At 41.9% G+C, this 15340-nt stretch overlaps 1 protein-coding gene across 2 annotated transcripts in view; it reads right to left on the bottom strand.

Annotated features, from left to right (window-relative positions):
- SLAIN2 (SLAIN motif family member 2) overlaps positions 1–14948 on the bottom strand; it is a 77032-nt gene extending 62084 nt beyond the window's left edge. Inside the window, exon 1 of one of the 2 annotated variants that reach the window (XM_038556040.1) lies at positions 14486–14948. In XM_038556040.1, the coding sequence (XP_038411968.1) occupies positions 14486–14874 (389 nt within the window). In that variant the 5' untranslated portion in view covers positions 14875–14948. The remainder of the gene's footprint in view (positions 1–14485) is intronic. The other variant, XM_038556041.1, reaches the window with a different exon arrangement.
- Positions 14949–15340: the final 392 nt, after the last annotated feature.

Genomic DNA, 15340 nt, shown 5'->3' with positions numbered 1-15340 from the left:
CATTTGCCATACTACCACTGAGATCTTACAGTGCCAGCTTGTCAAGTTCCAAGCCTCCGGACTCAGGTTTCTAGGATTCATCAGTTTTTTAAATTTTATTTTTTAATCCTCTCCAGAACAGCCCTAGCTAAGAATAACTAATGGCAAACAAGAATTTTACTATGACAAGTCAACACAAGTCAATTATCTCCCTCCTGGAAAGGAAATTAGCAAGCCCACTCAAAAGATATTCACATCCTAAATTACTAAATTATTCTTTCTGTATCTAATGTTAATAAAGACATATAATCTAATTACATTATACTTATAAAGTACAATACTAATTAGGCATTAAATACATACTTCTAAAACCTCCTAACTTGATAGTATCTATTAAATTCCATTCCTTCATGTTATCAGATGTAGAGATCACTTACAAACTTAGCCTGGCCCACCCCTGCTTCTTATTCACATCTTTCAAACAAAACTCTTAACAGCCACACATAGTTGATACTTTTTTACTCTCTCACAGAAAAATGAGCAAAAGCGCTTGAATGGAGGGCTGTGTGTGGGAGGAGTTCCCCTCTAAAACTGTAGCAGTGGGAAATAATTTGATTCATCCTCAAGAATTCTAAACCTCTAATTTTTAACTAAACAATATCTCCCTCTTCACCTTACCTTTCCAAATACTTCCACAAACTTCATTATCTTCTTTTTATTATTTTTTTCACATTTCGTGAAGATATAGCCCCTTTTCCTTTTTCTCCCTATAGACCTTTATCAATTTTAAGAAATTCCATTTTTATTCCAGCCTTTGAACCTTTTCAAAGTCAAAGCAAACTGTAGGTTTTGCATTTTGAGACACACCCAGTTTAAAGACCTAGTTTTTAAAAGCCTTCCTCTTAAATAAGCTAAGTTGTTCCTAAAGGTGTCCATTTCCTCCATAATTTGGGTTCTCAAATGAAAGATGCCAGAGGATGTGATTCTGAGCAAATGCAACAGGCAAAATAAGAATTTATATTACCTTAAGTCTCTCAGGGTCCCAGGACAGAGCCCCCATCAGCGTTCCTGCTCAGTGAGAAGCCTGCTTCTCCTCCTCCTTCTGTACACCCTATCCACCCCGCCCATGTTCTCTCACTCAGGTCTCAAAAATAAATAAAATCTTTAAAAAAATTAAAAAGAAAATTTACACTTGGGTAATTTCATTTTTAAAATGCAAAGTTAAAAACAAGAATAATAGATAAAATCATATATATCAGCTGACTTGGGCTCTAGTTCTTCCAAAAACACATATCTAGGGGCTCTTGGGAGGCTCAGTTAAATGTGCCTTCACTCAGGTCATGATCTCAGGGTCCTGGGATGGAGCCCCATGTTGGGCTCTCTGCTCAGTGGGGAGCCAGCTTCTCCCTCTCCCTGCTGCTCCCCGTGCTTGTACTCTGTCAAATAAAAATCTAAACCTCCCCCCAAAAAACAACAAAAAAACCCCACATGTCTAAACTTATTGGAACCAAATTTTTTCATCTGTGACATAATCTTACTATACTAAGTAATAAGGAAAACATCAATAGCTTTTTTATGTATCATGTTATATTACCTATTTGACCACAAAGTAATGAAACTAACTTAAATCTTATAAATAGGATTTTTTAAAAAAATATTTGAGAAAGAGAGAGCACATGCACACACGAGTGGGAGGCGCAGAGGGAGAGGGAGAAAGAATCTCTCAAGCCGACTCCTTGCTGAGTGCAGAGCCCAACACAGGGCTCAATCTCAAGACCCAAGCTGAAACCAAGAGTTGGATTTTTAAGCAACTGTGCCACCCAGGAGCCCCATAAATAGGATTTTTTAAATTATAAAAGCAATTTGTGGGGCACCTGGGTGGCTCAATGGTTGACTGTCTGCCTTCAGCTCAGGTCATGATCCCCAGAGTCCTGGGATCAAGTCCCACATCAGGCTCCCTACAGGGGAGCCTGCTTATCCCTTCTGCCTATCTCCCTGCCTCTCTCTTTCTGTGTCTCTCATGAAAAAATAAAATCTTAAAAAAAAAAAAAAAAAAAGGCAATTTGTGTTCATAATAGGGAATTTAGAAATGACAAAAAGTACAAAAGTTTAAAACAAAGTGCATCTGTTATTCTACCAAAGAGACACTGTATTTTAATTTTAAAGCTAATTTTTTTTTAAAAAAAGATTTTATTTATTCATGCGAGATAGAGAAAGAGGCCGAGACAAAGGCAGAGGGAGAAGCAGGCTCTCTGCAGGGAGCCAGATGCAGGACTCGATCTGGGACCCGGGATTATGCCTTGAGCTGAAGGCAGACGCTCAACCAGTGAGCCACCCAGGTGTCCCTTAAAGCTGATTTTTAATGTAAGGCACTGTATCTATATAGTATTTTCTTAAGTCTTCATGAGAAAGTATAGATTCAGTATTGCCAATATTCAGAATGTGTGGGAAACTCATCTCAACTAGCCTAAGGGTCATCAAATTAGGCAAGAAATTTGGTCTCATAATTTTCCAGCTTCACCTCATTTCAGCCTAACATCACTGACAACCAGATTGATTCAACATGATTTAATGTAACTGAAGTCTTACTACACACAAGATACTGAGAGCCTGTTCAGACACATGAAGAGGAATATGAAATGGTTTCTCTGCTTAAACTGCTCACAATCTAGACTCAGAGACCAAAGTACAGGGCTGTCCTGTTAATATATATTTAAAAATGGTGTATAAACAATGATAGGTAATATTGCAAAGGAAGTAAACCAAGTAGGATATTTAGAATTTCACACACAACAAAAAGTTGCTCTGTTGCAGAATGAACATGCATGCCACCAGGCATAAATGTCTATGAAGTGTGCTGACAAAAGTAAAAATAAGAAAAAGGAGAATTGGAATTGGGACTGCTCAAGACTTTAAATATCCTGCTAATCATTTTTATTCATGTGCATAATAATTACTTTAGTTTTCAAAACTCATACCCACCCTCACGAAGAAAAGAATCTTCCATTACAGAAGATATCCAAAGAAATGTGCCACACACACACACATATATAAAATTCTAGAGGCACCTGGGTGGCACAGTTGGTTGGGTGTCCAACTCCTGGTTTCAGCTCAGGTGATCTCGGGGTGGTGAGGTTAAGCCCTGCATTAGGTTTGAGTTTAGCTTGAGTTTGCTAAAGTTTCTCTCTCTTTCCTTCTGCCCTTTCCCAAGCTTGCTCACCCTAAAATGAATAAATCTTTTTTTTTTTTTTTTAAATCTACGATGCTCCCATTGCTCAAGATCTCTTCCACATTTAAGTTTAGCACTGTCTTGAAGAGATTTTATACTCTGCAATATTTTAATAGACTGCAATATTCTAATCACAGAAAGAGAGTTAAAAGACTCAGAGGTAACCTAATTCAACTAAATTTTACCTCTTTGTAACATCCTTTGTCATAGGACTATTCAACAGTTTTCACTGCTAAGTATTACATTTTTTTTTAAGATTTTACTTTTTTAATGTAATCTATTCCCAATGTGGGCCTTGAACTCATGACCCCAGGATCAAGAGTCATATGCTCTACTAACTGAGCCAGCCAAGTGCCCCTGAAGGTTACTTACACTTTTTAAAGACAGTCCACACCATCTAGAAACTCTATTAGAAAATCCTACCTTATATCAATTAAAAATCTACCCGTCTCTAATTTATACCTAATCTAATAATGATTAGATCTAATAATGATCTCCAGAGTTATACAGAATAAGTCTAATAATTATTCTCCTTCAAATATTTAAAAAACATTCTCTTCTGAAAGCTAAATACCCATAGGTTAAATAAACCAAGATCAAATGTTTTTCATGAGACAGGATTTTCATGCTTAGCATGAATCTCTATTCACTGTATTAGCTATGTGACTTTGAGTTTAACTTCATTACCTGCGAATTGAGGATAACATGACAGATGCTATAATATAGATGAACTCTGAAGACACAATACTAAATGAAACAAGGCAGACAGAAAAGGGCAACTACTTTATGATTTTACTTATATAAGGTTCCTAGAGTAGTCAAATTCACAAAGAAAGGAGAATGATAGTTCCCAAGGGCCGGGGGCAAGGGGAATGAAGCGTTTATACAGCGTTTCAACATGGAAAGATAAAAACTTCTAGAGGATGGATGGTGGTGATGACTGTATAACAATCAGCATATATGCCACTGTACTGTATGTACATTTAAAATGGTTAAAATGGCAATTTTTTTGTATATGTCACCACAATAAAAAATGTAGATAATAACTTAAAATTGTGATTAAATGATTTGCCATGCAAATAATGCCTTATACAATACTTTGTATATAGAACATAATTAAACAGTAGTGATGGTAGTATATTTTACCAATTATGTGGTCCTAAAAAAAAAAAAAAAATTTATGTGGTCCTTCTTGGCCAAATTCCATTTTTTAAGAAAGCAAGAACCTGCATTATCATGTTTCTCAGTGTCCCCGATGTTACACTGTTCACACATAAGGGTTCCAAGTATTTGTTCAATTAATAAAAAAAATTTTAAGTCACATTACTATAACTGGAAAACCACTGCTAAGAAGGGAATAAAATGCTCATCTAGATGTATAATTAATTCATTTACAACACACACACACACACACGAGCCATGTTAAAGTCAACATCTCCTTCGTACAGAAAAATCTAGAAAACAAACTTCAAGATATTAATCAACAAATAACTGCCAAACCATTCAGATAAGTAGTGATAATTGTACAAATCAAACTGCTTTATTAATCTAGGCTTAGCAAATAAAATTACAGGCAAATTCAACCAATGGTCTCCCATGAAAAGCATACATAAAACAAAGAGGTCATGTAATAAAGTTCATTCTTAGATGTGAAGGTCTATGAGTGAAAAAAAAAAAGTAAAAACCACATGCTATCTACCTCTAAGAGAAGTCTATCAATAAAACTGATTGATAAGAAGTCAGATTGAATTTAACATGTCTTCATAAACTTAAGAGAAAACGGATTTAAAGTAAAATGGATTTAACAAGATATGAAGAACTTATTTGATTTCCAATCTCAAACTTTTGCAGGGTAGGGGGGAGTGGAATGGCGGAGGGAGAGAAAGACTCTAAAGCCGGCTCTCCATCCAGCGTGGAACCCCACATGGGGCTCAATCTCACAACCCTGAGATCATGACCTGAGCTGAAATCAAAAGTTGGACACTTAACTCACTGAGCCTCCCAGGGGTCCCTCAAACATTTTTAAGAAGAAATAACCACCTCACCAGTTTGAATATTCAACTGCTTAAAACAAGAGGTATGAACACCTGTTCTCAAAGTCTATTTTTAATTTCATTTTTTATGATTTCATGTTCTGCAAAACTTCCTAGGGGCCCTGCCAAGAGCCTGACAATTCATTATCAATTTTTCCTAACATCTCTATTTTCAATCTGTTCTCTCTACTACAGATACAGGGTAAGATTTATTTCAACAATAATCTCTAGAAGAAAAAAAGGAAAAAATAAAATGACAAACTTCTAGATACTAACAACTAATGTCAACTAACAAATACTGATTAGGTAATGCAGTCTTTAAGAATATATATATACAATATTAAACTCTCTCAAAAGTGCAGCAGAGTAGATGAATAAACAATGTAAAACTCATTTAGAAAAGTATTTCACGTATACACTCCCCTTTTGTCCACATGGTGCAGCTGCTATGGAAAACAGTATGGTGGCTCCTCAAAATATTAAACACAGAAATGGGGCAGCCTGGGTGGCTCAGCAGTTTACCTCAGTGCCACCTTCAGCCCAGGGCCTAATCCTGGAGACCCGGAATCGAGTCCCACGTCACGCTCCCTGCATGGAGCCTGCTTCTCCCTCTGCCTGTGTCTCTCCCTCTCTCTCTCTCTCTCATGAATAAATAAATAAAGTCTTAAAAACAAATAAAAATAAAAAGCAAAAAAACCCTACAGAATTACCATTTGATCTAGCAATTCACTTCTGGGTATATACTCAAAAGAAGTGAAAGCAAGGATTTGAGCAGATATTTGCACACTCATGCTCACAGCAGCATTATTCACAATAGCCAAGAGGTGGAGACAACCCAAACGTCCAATGACAGATGAATGGATAAATAAAACGTGGCGTATATATAGAATATTATTCAGTCATAAAAAAAAGAACCACATCACATGCTACACATGAATGAACCCCAAGGACATATGCTAAGTGTAATAGGCTAGCAATAAAAAGATAAATACTATATGATTCCACTTATGAGGCATCTAATCTCATAGAAAAATCTAAAATGGTGGTTGCCAGGACCTGGGGAAAGGGGAGGCTACGAGTTGCTATTCTGTGGGTGCAGAGTTTCAGTCATGCAGGATGGAAGGGTTCAGGGAATCTCTTGCACAGTGAGAATATGGTTGATGATAATGAACTATATACTTGGAAACTGTTTGATGCCTGACTTTTGTGGGGGGTTTTTGACACAAAAAATAGAAAATACATATAAATTCTATATTTAAATATGAAAATCATATGCATCACACAATCTCAGGTTTGGGATAGAAAGATTTAAGTATTGCTTTCTCTTGCCCACTGAGGATTATAAGACTAGATAAAGCTTTAGAGACACCCCCCCCACCATCAAAAGGAAGGAAATTCTGAGACATTTTATAACATGAATGAACCTTGAAACTTGATATTATGTATATTTTACCACGATTTTAAAAAATGGATCAAAGACCTAAATATAAGATTATAAACCTTTTAGAAGAAAAGATAGGAATAAATCTTGTGATCTTGGATTAGGTACAGGTTTCTTAGACATGAAATAAAAAACACAAGTAACAAAAGAGTAAGACTTCATAATATTAAAAACTGTTTCAAAGGACTCCACCATGAAAAAACAGAGAATGAAAGAAATATCTGTAAATCACGTATTTCATAAAGGATTAGTATCCAGCATATATAAAGAACCCTTACAACTTGCTATAAAGACAAGTAACAATTAAAAATGGGTAATTGGTTTAAATAGACATTTCTCCAAAGATAGACAAATGGCCAATAAATAGCTAAAAACACGCTCAACACCATTAGTCATTAGGGAAATGCAAATTAGAATCACAATGAGATACAAGTAGAGTGGCTATATAACAAAAAAGACAGACAATAACAAGTGTTGGAGAAAATGTGGTAAAATTGGAACCCTTGTCTATTGCTGATGGGAATGTAAAATGGTACAGCCATGGAAAAGAAAACAGTTTGGCAGTTTCTCAAAAAGCTAAACACAGAGTTACCATTTGACCTAGTAATTCCACTCCTTGGTATACACTAAAAAAAAAATGACCATATAAAAACCTGTAAATAGTCATAGCAGCATTTTTCATAGAAACCAAAAGGTGGAAAGAGCCCAAATTCTCATCAACTGAGGGATGGAGAAAAAAAAATGTGGTAATATTATTCAGGCAGAAAAAGGAATGAAAAAAAAAATGTTCTTATACATGCTACAACATGAACCTGGAAAACACTATGCTAAATGAAAGAAGCCAGACACAAAATGTCACATATTACATAACTTCATTTATATGAAATGATCAGAATAGGCAGTTCCACACACACAAAAAGTATATAAGTGGAGCTGGAGTGAGCGGGAAATGGGAAGTGACTGATAATGAGTTTGGTGTTTTTTTTTTTGTTTGTTTGTTTTTTTTAAGCAGAGGAGTGGGAAGGGTACTAATGAAAATGTTCTGGATATAGATAGTGGTGACAGCGGCACAACTCTGAATATACTTAAAAAAAAACCCACTAAATCGCACACTTAAGGGCAAGTTTTATTGAATGTGAATTTTTATGGAGAATAATTTATGGAGAAAATAAGTATTTATGAAGAAAAAAAAGTATACTGAGGTCATTAGTATCAAAAAAGGGATAGCCCATAATATGGGAGCAAAACATGCAAAGATACTAAATGACAAAGAATGGGCAGAAATACTCATTAGCTTCTGTATTTCTGTCAATACTTTGTTCAAATGGAGAGCCCAAATAAACATTCTCCAAAGGAAACAATTTCAAATGAGGCAAGGTGATAGACAGTAAGTCAGAATATAACCTAGAATATAGCTTGAAACAGGTTTAGCCCTACCCCTCCAGATAATGTAAAAGAATTGAAATGTTATCACTGAATTATTGTTGATTCAAAATATGTCAATCTAAAATAACATGTCAGGTCGAACAGATATTTTTCCAAAGAAGACATCCAGGAGGCTAACATACATGAAAAGATGCTCAACATGACTCATTATCAGGGAAATACAAATCAAAACAAAATGAGATCCCACCTCACACCTGTCAGAATGGCTAGAGTTAACAACACAGGAAACGATAGGTGTTGGAGAGGATGCAGAGAAAGGGGAACCCTTACACTGTTGGTGGGAATGCAAACTGGTCAGCCACTCTGAAGAACAGTATGGAGGTTCCTCAAAAAGTTAAAATTAGAGCTACCATGTGATCCAACAATTGCACTACTAGGTATTTACCCAAAGGATACAAAAATACAGATTAAGGGATCCCTGGGTGGCACAGTGGTTTGGTGCCTGCCTTTGGCCCAGGGAGGGATCCTGGAGACCCGGGATCGAATCCCACATCAGGCTCCCGGTACATAGAGCCTGCTTCTCCCTCTGCCTGTGTCTCTGCCTCTCTCTCTCTCTCTCTCTCTCTGTGACTATCATAAACAAATAAAAATTAAAAAAAAAAAAAAACAGATTCAAAGGGGTACATGCACCCTGATGTTTAGAGCAGCATTATCAAAAACAGCCAAACTATAGACAGAGCCCATCCATCGAGTGATGGGTAAAGAAGATGCGACATACACACACACACACAATGGAATATTACTCAGTCATCAAAAAGAATGAAATCTTGTCATTTGCAATGATGTGGATGGAGCTAGAGTGTAATTGTACTACGTGAAATAAGTCAGAGGAAGACAAATACTATATGATTTCACTTATGTGTGAAATTTAAGACACAAGACAGATGGATATATGGGAGGTGGGAAAAGAGAGGGAAACAAACCACAGGAAGCTCTTACAATAGAGAACTGAAGGCTGATGGAAGGAGGCAGGTAGGGGATGGGCTAAATGGGTAATAGGTATTAAGGACAGCATTTGTGATGAACAGTCGTGTTTTATGTAAGTGATGAATCACTGAATTCTACTCCTGAAACCAATAGTGCACTGTCCGTTAACTAAAATTTAAATAAAAAATTTAAAAATAATAAAATAACATGTCAAAGTCAAAGTGTAGGTAAAAGGAAATATAATTTCCAAAGAGAAAAATAAGTGGGTCTAGAATTTCCAGACCAAACTTATTTCTTGCAAAATTCAAAACTGAATTAAGCAAAATATGTGTTTTTTTTCTTTTTAAAGATTGATTGATTGATTGATGAGAGACATAGAGAGAGGCAGAGACGCAGGAGGGAGAAGCAGGCTCTATGCTGGGAGCCCAACGTGGGACTCGATCCTGGGACTCCAGGATCGCACCCTGGGGCAAAGGCAGGCGCTAAACTGCTGAGCCACCCACGGATCCCCTAAGCAAAATATTTGTAAAGTTAGAAAAGGAAAAAGCCGGAGGATTCACTATGAACAAGTCAAACCAAATAAAATGCAATTTCTATTTTGATAGGTTTACTTCATTGCAGGTAAGACCCTGTAGGCACAGTATAGCTTAGTTACAGCAAATGATTTGGCAAAATCTTTCATAATATCCATACAAAATGGCATATGGGCTTGATAATAACAAGTGGAACAGTTACTGAACAACCACAATGTGTACTGATTAATAGACTGATGTTAATCTGGAGGGATTCTAGCTGAATGCCCATTTCAGAGCCCTTTACTCTGGTCATTTTAACATTTTTAACAACAACTTAAATGAAGATGCATTATACGAAATACGAAAATGACAAAAAATGTCTAACTCAAGACTAACAAATGAAATATAAAAACCTAATTTAAATATAAAAGCCTATTTCATAACTATATGTAAAGAGAGAGAGAGAGAGAGAGAGAGAGAAGCCTAAAGAATAGAATTCATTACACAAAAACAGGCTTAGGGAGACTTAGTTTAACAACTTATGTATAAAAGATACTGAGTGTAACAGATACTACTGGATCATATTAAACTTAAGAAACAGAAACCAAAACTGTTAATGAAATATTTGGTTTCAAAAATAACAACATTTATCTCATGCAAGGTGTATCCACCAATACGCTATCTGGTCAAGTAACTTCTAAAACGCTAAGTACAAGGGTACCTGGCTGGCTCAGGCACTACAGCATACAACTCTAGATCTCAGAGTTGTAAATTCAAGCTCCAGAGTGTGTACAGAGATTTAAAAAAAGTAAAATCTTAAAAAAAAAAACAAAACAAAAAACCCGCTGAGTACAGTTCTGAGTACCATGTTTAATGACAATGAACAACTCGTAGAATTAAGGGAAAAAAATGATCCTGATTGAAAGATTAGAAAATTATATTATCTTAGGAAAGATGAAATAAATTGGGACTGTTTTACTCTGCAGAAGAGATGAGAATGCTCAGTGTGTATGGTTGGGCAGAAGAGGTCAGCAAGATCATGATAGTAATCTTCAAATACTTTGAGGGGCCATTCACGTGGAAAAGGGATTAAACTTGGAAAAAGCAAAATACAGGAGGAACAGCATAGGCTTTGATGTCAAAAAGTCCTAGATTCAAATCCAGACTTCATAATTTACTGTGTGTTATTTGATGCTTGAAAGATCTTGTTTCCTTACCTAGAAAATGATACTTGACTCACAAATGGATGAAAATCAAATGCAAAAATGTTTACAAGCTACCTGGGAGAGCCCAATACACTGTGATGTACAATGATGTTGCTTTCTCTAGACTTTTCTAAATTATTCTAGAATAGTGATTTCCAAAACTCAGATACAACCCATTAATGGGTCACAAAATCAGCTGAATGGTAACTAGCATTTCCCCCCTAAAGAAACAGAAAATATTAGAGCTTACCACACATACCAAAAGTAACTAGCTTTGTGAAACATTTGTTTCAATTATACATATACATGTCTAATATGCTATGATGTAAAATGCATTTATCATGGAGGATCCAAAATAAATAAATAAACCCACAAAAAGGCTGCAGTGCTTAGTAGTGTTTCCAAGTGCGTTCTATAGGTACTAGTTCCTTGGAAGCTCAAAAACGTTAACCACTTAGTAATTTACTATATTCAACATACAATTTGCATATCAAACAAATCCAGTATTAAAGAAACCTGTTTATTTTTGTTAGATCTTGTTTTTCTCACATATATTTAACCTCGACCCACCATTATTTTTCACACAGTGTCTATTAACATCTTCAGAACCATTATTTTATAGTATATACTTGGGGGAAAACATTACTCTAGATGAAAAAGAAGGTACAATAGGTGTAAATTACAGAAAGTAGATTTTTTGTGTGCTAAGAAAAAATTCTTGATTCTTTGAAATCTTCCTCTCCCTTGCCACTAACACCCACCTCTTCCCAGTTGTACTCCAAAAACATACTTTGAAGCACTTTAAATGATTTATAAAATTTTCAATTCACACAAATCTTTTTAGAAAAAGGACAGGATCAAGATACGGAGCCAGGATCAAAAGAGTAAACAGGAAGCAGCTCGTCAAAAGTAAACTCCTGCATAGTATTTAAGACTTGCTTTACCCTGGGATGCCTGGGTGGCTCAGTAGTTGAGAGCCTCCCTTCCGCCCAGGGCGTGATCCTGGAGTCCCAGGATCAGAGTCCCTCATTGGGCTCCTTGCATGGAGCCGCCTTCTCTCTCTGCCTGTGTCTCATGAATAAATAAAATCTTAAAAAAAAAAAAAAAAAAAGAAAGAAAAAAGAAAAAAAAAAGACTTGCTTTACCTGAACTCTATGCTCAGAAACCAAAGCAGCAAAAATACGTATTCAGCTTCCCCAAGTGGAGTCAATGTGTTCTAATAATACATAATCTAAAATGGGCTCATGAGTGCAGCTAATCCTCATTATTAAGAGCATCATTATCATCACTTGGAAGAGGCATGTGATGATATTTAAGTGATTCTGGATTCTTTTAAAGTGTACACACACCCAAGATTCCTTTGGGAAGACGTGATCTCACACTAATATGAAAAACTGTCACTACCATAGACAGCTCTAATAATACTTCGTATTACTTGGAAATAAAATAACAGCTTGATATCATATATTCGTGTATCTCTGTAATTCAAACCTTCCTAATTGGGAGTTACACATATCTGACTCTGCTCTAGCAGTTGTCACAGCATAAAGGCCCTTCCCACTCTTTCCCCATCCCCAGGCTTCTAATCCACGTCTCCTCCTAAGTTTGCCTCAGCTACTCTGAACCATTATTTTCTTCCCAATTTCTAAGCATTATCAGTACTTTTGTTCTTCTTGTTTTTTCTTTTTTTTTTTTTTTGGGGGGGGGGGCAATTCATTGTATATGTCCTAGCCATTTAACTGCATAAAACTTGGCTCTGGAGACTGTAACTGTCTTGATGAACAGGGATCAACATGTTACGAATCTTTAGACTTTCCCACAAGAGCCTGTAAGAGCTTACTGAATATTTCATGATTTAAATAACTAGGCTTAAGAGTAACCGCAGTTAGTTTTGGAGAGTTTACTATGTGCCAGAGCCGGTGCTAAAAGCACAGGCAGATTGTCTCGTGTAATCTTCACGACTCCAGGCGGGTAAGAACTATTATTTTCTCCATCAAACCGAGGAAGAAAGTGAAGCTCAGAGTAACCTGCCCAAGGTCATGCCGCTCGTGTGGCAGAGCCGGGGCCTGGATCCAGGCAAAAGTCTTGACTATCTCGGTGACCGTAAAGTCGCACCTCTGCGATATCAGAGCCCATGAAGAATCCCCACGCCGCTGGGTTAAAAGTTCCGATTTCAACAAACAAGCTGACGCGTTTTAGCTACAAATCCGTACTTTAGAAGAGGACAAATTAAGACAATTTCTCATATACACCTTTCTGGGGTTGCGACAAAAGGAGGGAGCATGCCCTCCTGTGACCTTTCTCTTTATGTAGGTGGTTTTGCGGTACAGGTCACAATTCCACCAAGAAGTAGCTCACCACGGTAGGCTTTGGTTTCTCTTTTTAAACAGGGCTCCCTTTTCTCCGGGCCCCTAGGATGACATGGAAATTAAGCATGGATAGGATGGATCACTGTCACTCCGCAGCTCCAGAAAAACAAAACAAAACAAAACAAAACCAGACAGACCCAATTCTTGTTTAAAAAAGAAGAGCCAGGCTCTTGTTCCACCCCCGACTTCCCACACAAAGCGGTGCCATCCTCTGCCCTCTTCGCACAAAGCGAGCTTCACCCCGCCACCCCCAAGGGGAGCGCTGATCACACGGTCCCCCGCCGCGGCCCCCGACGCACCACCTCCCACTTGGTCCAAACCTCCGACCACCGCAATGGGCCACTCTGGTCGGCTCCCCACGCCCGGTAGCACCCCCCCACCGACACCCAGGATGCTCAGGCCACCCTCCGAACGCACGCCAGTCATCTCACACAAAGCGAGATCCCCCTTCCTTACAAAGCGCTCTCCCACCGCCGACTCCGCGGGCGGCGCCGGACCGCAGACCCCGGACACGGCCCGACACGCGCAGGCCCAGCGCCCGGGTGGCTGCTCCTGCACGCCTCGCAGCCCCAACCCCGCGGACCTTCCCGCAGCCCTAAAGCAAGAACCACCCCCCAACCACCCCCCCACGCCCCGGTTCGGGTCGGAGGGCCGGTCCCGCTGCACCGAGCGGGGCGCCCAGGAGGCAGGGGGCCCTCGGAAGGCGCTCCCCCGCCATCCCCCCCCCCCCGGTCCGGTCCGGGTCGGAGAGTCGATCCGGCTGCACCGAGCGAGGCGCCCAGGAGGCAGGGGGCCCTCGGAAGGCGCTCCCTCCCAGCCCGCCCCGGCCCCGGTCTGGGTCGGAGGGCCGATCCGGCTGCACCAAGCCAGGTACTCAGGAGGCAGGGGACTCGTCCCCGCCCAGCCCGGCCCGGGTCGGGTCGGAGAGCCGATCCCGCTGCACCAAGCCGGGTACTCAGGAGGCAGGGGGTCCGTCCCCGCCCAGCCCGGCCCGGGTCGGAGGGTCGATCCCGCTGCACCGAGCGGGGCACCCAGGGGGCACGGGGCGCCTCGAAGGAGCTCCCCCCTCGGCAACCCCCCCCTCCCGCCCAGCCCCGGCCCAGGTCGGAGGGCCGGTCCCGCTGCACCGAGGGAGTGCCCAGGGGCAGGGGCCCGTGCCCGTCCAGCCCCGGCCGGAGGGCCGATCCGGCTGCACCGCGCGAGGCGCCCAGGAGGCAGGGGGCCGTCCCCACCCCGGCCCGGGTCGGAGGGCCGATCCCGCTGCACCGAGCCAGGCACCCGGGAGGCAGGGGCCCGTCCCCGCCCAGCCCGGCCCGGCCCGGCCCGGCGGCCCGCGCTCACCAGCTCTCCTCCTCCTCCTCCCAGCCCGACAGCCGCTCCAGCTCGTCGGGCCGCAGCGGCTCCACCTCGTCCAGCAAGCCGCCCTCGCCCGCCGCCAGCAGGGAGGCGGCGTCCCGCAGCTCGTCGCTGCTCGTCCGCCTGGGGCCCGAGCCGACCCCGCCGCCGGGCTTGGCGTGCAGGCCCGAGGGGAAGGCGCGGGGGGACGCCGCGCCGGAGCACGGGGTGGACGCGGCGGCGCGGCCGGGACTGCCGGGCCCCAGGGAGCCGACGCCCTGCACGGCGCCCGAGCGGCTCCTCAGCTGCTCGTTCTGCTTCTCCAGCTTCTTCACCAGCTCCTGCAGCTTCCGCACCTCCTGGTCCGCGTTCACGTTGGAGTTAACGTCCTCCATCCCGGCCGCCGCCGGCCGCCCGCCGGGACTCACAGCGACACGGAGGGAGCGGGGGGGGGGGGGGGGCGTCGCCGCTCACTCTAGCCGAGGCGCCGGCATGCAGCAGGGCCAGGCCCCGCCGCCAGGGTCCCCCCGGCTCCGGTTCCCAAGCGCCGCTGGCCCCAGCCGAGCCGCCTCATCTGCGCCGGCTCCAGCGCTGGGGGAGGCGGCGCCAATATCCGGCCGCGGCCGCCATCTTCCCTCCGTCCCTCCGCCCCCCGCGGCCCGGCCCCGTCCGTGACCTCAGAGCGTCGGGGCTGGACGCGGCCGCCGGCGGGCGCTCACGGGACCGAGCGCCGAGCGCGGGGGGCGTGGTCACGGGCGTGGGCGGAGCCACGAGGGCGGGCGTGGCTTCAACCGGAAGGGGCGTGCCCTGAGCGCCGCGGAGGAGGGGCGCTGCCCCGCTGGCGGGGAGGAGCGATTCGGG

This window comes from Canis lupus, chromosome 13, assembly GCF_011100685.1.
Source record: "Canis lupus familiaris isolate Mischka breed German Shepherd chromosome 13, alternate assembly UU_Cfam_GSD_1.0, whole genome shotgun sequence".
NCBI classification, from domain to species: Eukaryota; Metazoa; Chordata; class Mammalia; order Carnivora; family Canidae; genus Canis; species Canis lupus.
This window is presented reverse-complemented; position numbering and strand designations above follow the sequence as displayed.